General features: G+C 41.1%; 1 protein-coding gene across 1 annotated transcript; it reads left to right on the top strand.

Moving 5' to 3' along the window:
• The first annotated feature begins 1,340 nt into the window (after positions 1-1,340).
• Positions 1,341-8,512, top strand: LOC117482277 (homeobox protein unc-4 homolog). Its single transcript, XM_034130340.1, has 3 exons — positions 1,341-1,618; positions 2,800-2,975; positions 6,800-8,512. The coding sequence occupies exons 1-3, from the start codon at positions 1,363-1,365 to the stop codon at positions 8,033-8,035; spliced, it is 1,668 nt and encodes a 555-aa protein (XP_033986231.1). The 5' UTR covers positions 1,341-1,362; the 3' UTR covers positions 8,036-8,512.
• The last annotated feature ends 210 nt before the right edge of the window (positions 8,513-8,722 follow it).

Genomic DNA, 8,722 nt, shown 5'->3' with positions numbered 1-8,722 from the left:
TGATACGTGTGTGTGTGTGTGTGTGTGTGTGTGTGTGTGTGTGTGTGTGTGTGTGTGTGTGTGTGTGTGTGTGTGTGTGTGTGTGTGTGTGTGTGTGTGTGTGTGTGTGTGTGTGTGTGTGTGTGTGTGTGTGTGTGTGTGTGTGTGTGTGTGTGTGTGTGTGTGTGTGTGTGTGTGTGTGTGTGTGTGTGTTTCTGGGAGATGGAGAGAGGCTTGTAGTCTAAAATGCAATGTGACAGCTCAGGAAAAAGGGGGGGGATGATAAAGGCGATGTTATTGGATCAATCTGGCCCTGAATGCCCCTGTAAAACACTTACACACACACTCAAAAACACACACGCACACACTATGCGGGAGCGCAACTGCACGCATGAGTAAGAAAAGAGAAATGGAGAAGGAAAGATTAATTTACCTAAAGTCTAACCCTGCTGTCTTGTTCGGGTCAAATCTGACCAATTTAGTTTCATCAATCATAATAAATATAGTGTTTTACATTTGATTGCCTCAACGCCTTATGATATCCACAGTAGAATATACAATTGCTGCTTTCAATGCATTTTGAGTGGTTTAGTTAACTTTGTAACACCCACAAATCCACAAAACGTTAATTTTGGAAAACATTTTCAGTGTCTATTCTTCGTATATTTACTGCAGCTATTCACAGTTATTACATTGTTTAAAGCTTAAAAGGGTGTTAAATAAAATGTGGTGATGTCTAATGTTTTTTGTGTTAAAGTAAGAGCAGTTCAAACAGACCGGGAACACCAAAGTAAGGAGGGAGAAACTAACACGACAGGAGGGTTACAAAAAAACATGTTTCCTTAAACAGGCTTTAAATAAACGTGATATCCATGAGAAATAATGGAGTGAGCTTATCAATCACGCGACAATGTCCACGCGCCTCATTGTTTTGACAGGGCTGAATTAAAGGACTACGCCAGGTGTAATTAGCCATCGATCCGGGAATAAGAAAAAAAAAAACCTCTCTCTCTTTTCCTCTTTATTCCTCGTGCTCTGCCTTCTCTCCATTAACCGCGCCTCTGACGTCACGGGGCGATTAGCGTTTCTTATTGGAGAGAAAGGAGCAGGGTTGACATCTCTCGGCTGGACCGTAAACGTGAAACAGCTCCTGCTCACACACACTAAAATCCCGGTCTCACACACACTAACATCTCGGTGTCTGCACACACACTAACATCCCGGTCTCTGCACACACACTTTATATCCCGGTCCCTGAACACACCGTGCCGTGGCTGCAGGAAAACGGTCCTTCTTTCCCTCCTCTTCCTCCTCTTCCTCACTTTCTTCTGACTGCATGTTCAGCCACACTGCCTCCCCTCCTCTCCGCGTCTTCACTTCGGCATGGACAGCCGGGTACTCGAGCATCCTCACGCCCAGTTCGGAGGCTCCTTGGGCGGATTGGTGGGCTTCCCGTACTCGCTCGGTGCCCATCACCACCACCACCATCACTCCCTGTACGAGCTCGCGGGGGGACACCAGCTGCACTCTGCGGCCGCCAACCCCTTCTCTATAGACGGATTACTGAACGGATCCTGCTCGGCCTCGGTGGTCAACAACCCGCTGCTGTCGCCCGACGGAGGGCAGTTCAAACTCTCAGGTAGGCCTGGCTCTTTTTGTCCCGTCTCGTATTATTAGTAAAAGTAGACCCATGTGGAAACAAAGCAAGGCAATATAAAGTGGGTGAATGTAAAAGGTCTGTTTTAAGAATCTGAATTCCTTTATATTTCCCACAGAGGGGGAATTTACATAGAAAGTAAAGATAGAAAAATAAAACGCTATTAGATAAAAGGCACGCTCATGATATTTTAAATAAAGGCGAAATAAGTCAGATTTGTGCAGACCGTAAAGGCTAAATTAAACATGTGTTAGGCTTTGAGCAAAGCTGTTTGAACTGGAGTCAGTCTGTAGACAATTATGTTGTTTCAAAGTTTTAGAGCTTGGTGATTTAGAAAATATTAATTGTTTTAAGTTTATGTCCAAGCTCATTTGTATGTGCAAGCTCTATGCCTGGCTCTTTTTTATCTCATGTGTTATAGATGTGGAAACAATGCAATGTAATATAAAATGAAACTGGCCTGTTTTAAGGCGAAATAAGTCAGTGTTTTGTTGAATTTAAATGCTAAATTAAACATTGTTTAGGCTCCGATGAAAGCTTTAAGAACTACAAAGTCAGCCTCTAAAGGCAATCAGGTTGTTTCAAAGTTTTGAAGCTTGGTGATTTAAAAATTAATAATTAAAAAGTTTATGTGCAAGCTCAATATATTTGTTCAATAACTTGACTGCACTGGGGGTTACAATAAAGGCAACGATTTATAATTCAACTCGTAAAATTCTAATTGGCTGCAGATTCTTTAATACGTCAAACTTAATTTTGCAATTATGTGAAATGTGTTTAAATATAACAAATTAAAGTGTCTTAGCTTTGGGCCTTGCATTTGTAGCACTGATTTATTAGAGTCAAAAGAATCACTCAACATATGTTTATAAGAGTCTACCGCCTTACAACAAAATGATGCAAGCCATGATCAGTCCCCTCAAGCTTCCTAGGCTTACATCTCTCTACTTCCGCCTCTGCTCTCTTCTCTCCATCTCTCTCTCTCTCTCTCTACTCTCTCTCTCGGTCCTCGTCTCGCTTCTATGCTCTCTCTCTCTCTCTCTCTCTCTTCTCTCTCTCTCTCTCTCTCTCTCTCTCTCTCTCTCTCTCTCTCTCTCTCTCCCACACACACACATAAATAAACACACACTTGTACAAACACACACTCACCTCGACCCCTGCAGATTCTGGGGACCCGGATAAGGACAGTCCAGGTTGTAAACGGAGACGAACGAGGACAAATTTCACGGGGTGGCAGCTGGAGGAGCTCGAGAAGGCTTTCAACGAGAGTCATTACCCGGATGTGTTCATGCGGGAGGCGCTCGCGCTCAGGCTGGACCTCGTGGAGTCTAGGGTTCAGGTAAATAATAAATTAATCAAATATGTTGAAGAGAATTTTTTTTTTTTTTTTTGAAAGATGGAGGAAAAAAATAGTTTGGAGTTATTGTTAAAATTGCAGTATAACTTCCGTGTTAAAAATATGCATAACATGTCATATATAAAATGTCAGAGGGACGTTTGTTTAATGAAGGCCTACCCCCTACTGAGATAGCTATTTGTCAATTACGAAGGCATCAATACAGGGTCACTTTTGAATTATGCATGGAGGCAACCTATTGATTTATGGGTTAATAAAAACAAGGCTATTTACTGAGCAACCCAAGGGGTGAACATGGTATTGTTTTTTTACCTTATATTCTATATTTATTCATTTAACAGTTTATTTACAATGTTACCCTTGTTTTTAATCTATTTTTGCACATTTAGGTATTTCAATTTAACAGATTAGGCTAATTTAAGATAAATCCATTATTTTCTTTTTATCATTATTATCATTTTTATTTCTTTTCATTATCAATAAATGCAAAATACAGTGAAAGTAAAAGCACGATTGGGCTATTGTGTAGTGATAGAAATATTAACAATATTTAAAAAAGAATAACAGCTGGTGATAATCATAATAACTCATGATAATAATTAGCATTGCAATATACCAATAATGAATTACAAAAAAGCATGATAATGATAATTACCATTAACAATATATATTAGTTGAATATATGTCTTTGATCAATTATTTTAGAGCAAGAAAATACAGATACTTTAATAAAAAGTTATACCCATCTTTCACATTTCAGAATTAGATGTCCATTTATTTAGTTTAATAATAATAATTGTAATAAAATAAAATATTATTATATCAGAAAGACATAGGTTTTTCAAGTAGGCCTATTATTTGGTAAGCATGTATGGGATATGATATATAGGCTACTTAATTTAACATATTCTCATGTATTTCTAAATGATCCACATATATTCGCTTGCACGCCTGTCTCTTGTGAAAGCGGTACAGAGCAGCTCTCGGTTGCAGTGTGTGTGTTGTTTGGGGATTTCGCTCCTAAACCTCAGATTATTGTTCCCTCAAGCTGCTTAGCGCTCCTTTATCACCAGGTTTGCGGGGGAAAGATATAACCAACATTAACAATTCATAAGAAGCGCCATTGTCACACATGATGTTGGTGTGTCCCCGTCCTTATTATGCAATGATCGCGGATTCTGCATGCTAAACTCCCGGCGTTATCAGCTCCGAACACGCGGCCCTGAGCGCACCCAGAGGCCGGGCAGGGAGCCTCTGAGGCGGGGGAAGCTGCCTCTGTTGGCCCGCTGCGGAGGGAGGAGAGCCGGGGGTTGTAAAGCCCAATGAGCGGAGGTGCTGGAACATCAGTGGTGGAAAAAGCATTCAGATTCTTGAGTAAAAGTAGCCTACTAATACCAACAAAAAAACAACCCTAAATGTCAAGTAAAGTAGCCTACTGCATCGAGAATGGTACTTAAGTAAAAGTATTTAAGTTCGAATAGGAAATTGTACTCAAAGTATTGGGAGTAAAAGTACTCATTGCTTAAAATATTTTAATATCTTTTTTTTTTTTCAAAGCTAGAGCACCAAATCTTGACATTTAAGAAAATAAGAAATATTTTGCTTCCAATTAATTAACTAACTCATGGTTTTAGTTACTTGGATATAATGGGTGATGGTTTAATCTAACCAAATAATCATAATTAGAAAAGCTTTTCCTGTGTTAAAATCTGAGTTAATAAAGTAATTAAATACATCTTTAAAATAAATATGGTGGAGAAAAAAGTAGTAGAATAGAAGTATAAAATGAACTTGAAAGTACAAGACTTGAAACGTTGACTTTTAAATAAGTGTATTATGTCAACAAATTACACATAACTGTATAAGGTTAGTTGAAAGCAATACAAACATTTTCAACTTAATATTATTGCTTTTAACCAACCTAATACAGTTATGTGAAATCTGTTGAAATTACACATTTAATTAAAGTCAACGGTTCAGTTTTTTTCAGTGTACCTCAAATGTGTACTTAAGTACAATGCTTGAGTAAATGTACTTAGTTACTTTCCCGCACTGGCGAACATACAGAGACGGCTGATTTAGCTACGGTACAATTAAATGTAATTGGCAGGGTTTCCCATTACAGCCTCACTGGTAATTAACGGCGGCACATCTGTGCATCTGCTGGTCCTCCGCTGTGACCTATTAACCTAATGTACGCTTTAGAGCTGCAGTAAACCAAGAAACACATGCAGAATGGACACTGATTTCACTTGGTTTCAGGGCTTTGTGGAATATGTTTTGGATTTGGAGGCAATATGCTTTTGTGCTTAGCATCTGATAACCACTCTGACACTGATTTATCACTCCAGCATGGCAGGTGTGAGGTCTGTTGTTGTCACACCAGAAGGGACATTTTCTGTGAGGCCTACTTCACTGATTTATTCTCTTGAAGGATATAAAATATAAGGAACACTTTTATCCAAAAAACATTAACGCAAATACTCAAGATCCTCAAAAATGACCACCAATTTTAATCAAATAATTTCCAAAAATGAACATTAAAGTGCCTTTATATGGGAAGTGTTTATTGCAGGGATATTGGACTTAATTTCATCGTAGAGCTGTTAACTAGCCTAAACTAAATCAGTGCCCTGCTTAATAACACATGTTTAATCATTGTCCCAATGAATCAATTATGTTAATTGGCAATTAACTCAACCATTGCTTTTATGATTATTTAGTCTGTAAAATTCCCCAGAGATCAAGGTAATGTCTTCAATTAGCCTTTTCTTCTCCAACCAACTCTCCAAAGCAGAAATATATTTGACTTACTTATAAACATTGGAAAATTAGCTGAAAATAAATCTAATCAGGAAAGCTAAAGGGACCTTCCTAAGTAAGTGACTTAATAATTAATTGATTACGGAAGTTCTTGACACTTAATTATCTGGATTGATCCATTAATCAACTAATTTCAGAACTTGTTCCAACAGAACTACTAAAACAAATATGAATATTCTGAACCAATTTATGACATAAATGTTTTTAGATTGGTTGAAAGCAATACTATAAAGTTTGAATACAAACTATAAGGTTCAAGTTAATATTATTGCTTTCAACTAACCTTATACAATTATGTGCAATACATTTAATTGAAGTCAACGTTTCAGTGTTTCTTGTGTGCGAAATATCCACCTTCGTGTGTTTTTTGTGTGTGTGTGGGTGTGTGTGTGTGTGTGTGTGTGTGTGGTGTGTGTGTGTGTGTGTGTGTGTGTGTGTGTGTGTGTGTGTGTGTGTGTGTGTGTGTGTGTGTGTGTGTGTGTGTGTGTGTGTGTGTGTGTGTGTGTGTGTGTGTGTGTGTGTGTGTGTGTGTGTGTGTCAGTTGGGTTCAAAAACCGATGTGCTAAATGGAACCAAATGGCTAAAGCAAATCTGAATATTCTCAACCATGACCGTAGTGTTTGTCAGATGATGACATAAGGAACTACTTCCAAACCAATATCATACCATGTGCCAAATTTCCACCAATGTTTATTTCATGTGTGTGTGTTTGTGTGCATGGGTTTGGGTCCAAAACCAACGTGCAAAACCAAATTGAGAAAAAAGTGGAAAGAAATCTAATCAGAGAAGCTAAAACAAGCATTTAGGTCTAAACCAGGACTAATCCCTCCATCAACTCATTTCAGAACTAACTGAACCAATTTACAAACCTTAGTGTTTGACAGATGTTGATTGACCTTAGGAACTACTTCCAAACAAAAATCCTCTCATGTGCCGAGTTTCCACCTTTGTGTTTATTCATATGTGTGTGTTTGTGTGCACAGGTTTGGTTCCAAAACCGCCGAGCTAAATGGAGAAAGAAGGAGAACACAAAGAAGGGTCCGGGTCGGCCTGCTCACAACTCCCACCCCACCACCTGCAGCGGCGAGCCCATGGACCCCGAGGAGATCCAGCGCCGGGACCGAGAGCGAGCCGAGAAGAAGAAGAGGAAGCAGGAGAGGAAGCTGCTGAAGTCGCAGAACAAACTCCTGTCCGGGGACAGCTTCCACACGCCGGGGGGCTCGGAGAGCGACAGCGGGGTCTCCCAGTTCACCGACAGCGAGCAGCAGTGTCCGAGCGTCAGTGGGAGTATTCACCTCGACCTGCCCGCCTCCAAATCTGCAGACCGAGGACACCAAACTGAATCCAGCTGTGACCAAACACGACATGACTTCAGCCCACTACAGAACCACCAAAACCAAAGAACCGCAGGGGAACCGGAGCAGGTTTCTCCGGGCAGCTTCACGCTCAGCTCCAGCCCCGGAGGTCCCAGGTCCTCCGCCCTGCAGAAACGAAACCCTTTCAGCGTGGAGAGCCTCCTTTCCGACGTCACGCCTCGACGGAAACCTCAGCTGGACTTCCCCTCGCTGCCCAGCCAGAGGACTCTCATAGGGAAAGGCCACTTCTTGCTTTACCCAATTACCCATCAGCCCTTGGGTTTTCTGGTGCCCCAAGCAGCCCTGAAGGCCTCGCCGTGTCTGGGACAGATGTTTGTGCCGAGTGAAGGAAGCCCTGACCTCTCCAGCTTTGTCTCTAAGCCTCTGAACTCGGATCATACGGAGCACAACAATCACATTAGCAATAGAGCGGCTGGAGACAGAGGTGACTGCAGCAATGCAAGACTTCCTGTTTCTCCTCCGGCTAAGAGTGAGGCTCAGAGCAGAGACATTAAGGAGGAGAGGAGTTTGACATTTCTCAGCAGCAATGCAAGATTCCCTGTTTCTCCTAACATTGAGGTTCAGGGCAGAGACATTAAGGAGGAGAGGAGTTTGAAGGTTCTCAGCAGCAATGCGAGATTCCCTGTTTCTCCTAACATTGAGGTTCAGGCACGGCTCAGCTCCTCTCCGTGCAGAGACAGTATCGAGGAGAAGAGTTTGACAAATGGCTGCCAAGCTGCCGAGCTGCGTGCCGAAGAGAAGGGTGCGAGCGAGGCGTCCCCAGCCCTCTCTGAACGTCTCAAGGCAAACACAGACTGTCAAGAAACACCCGGAACAGATGGAGAGGATGTCGATATGGACTAACACTTTGCAAGGAGCGCAAACATAAACAAAGGACCAGGAACAACCGCTCAGACTATTCAAACATTCCCAAAGCTCTGCTGAGACACTCGGAAAAAAACATATCAGGAATCAGGAGACCTAATTCTCATCTATTTTTTAATCATAACGTGTGATCAATCCAGATGGCGCCCCTTTTAAGAAGCTAGTGGCTGTCTTCATATTTGTAGGCCTTTAGAAGCAGGTTCTTTCTCTTTTTTTAGTGACCTATTAAAATCTAGGCGACAATAAACATCTCACACACAACGAAAATCCTCAGATATTGTAAAAAAAACGAGATATTTATATGTAAACACTTTTGATAAATAAAGTTATTGTTTAAATTGAATCACTGTTTTTCTAGGAGCATATTGAAAAGGGGGTGGGGGTTGCTGTGTGGCAGAACCTTGGAGTTTTGTCGTGTTACAGCAGATAAACCCTCCTTTTTCTCTGTATAGGAGGCTCAAGTCCGTCTGGCTGTTTGTATTTATTGCTTTAACAAATTTATTCATTTGAAAGGCCGAGCTGGAATGAGGTTAGTGGCTGCGGGCTATAAGGACCCTGCGCCTCCTGCTGAGTTTTGATATGAAAGTAATTATTTTCCCACTGGCTGCCATGGCTCTGGAGGCAGTTTTTTTTTCTTCATCCTCCTCCTCCTCCTCCTCCTTTCAG

Source organism: Trematomus bernacchii, unplaced genomic scaffold, assembly GCF_902827165.1.
Source record: "Trematomus bernacchii unplaced genomic scaffold, fTreBer1.1, whole genome shotgun sequence".
Lineage (NCBI taxonomy): Eukaryota > Metazoa > Chordata > Actinopteri > Perciformes > Nototheniidae > Trematomus > Trematomus bernacchii.
This window is presented reverse-complemented; position numbering and strand designations above follow the sequence as displayed.

Excerpts from the sequence above, each read along its gene's own strand:
- LOC117482277 (XM_034130340.1), top strand. The coding sequence starts at position 1,363 with ATGGACAGCCGGGTACTCGAGCATCCTCACGCCCAGTTCGGAGGCTCC. Across the intron at positions 1,619-2,799 it reads AGGGCAGTTCAAACTCTCAG|ATTCTGGGGACCCGGATAAG; the intron begins GTAGGCCTGGCT and ends CGACCCCTGCAG. Across the intron at positions 2,976-6,799 it reads TCGTGGAGTCTAGGGTTCAG|GTTTGGTTCCAAAACCGCCG; the intron begins GTAAATAATAAA and ends TTGTGTGCACAG.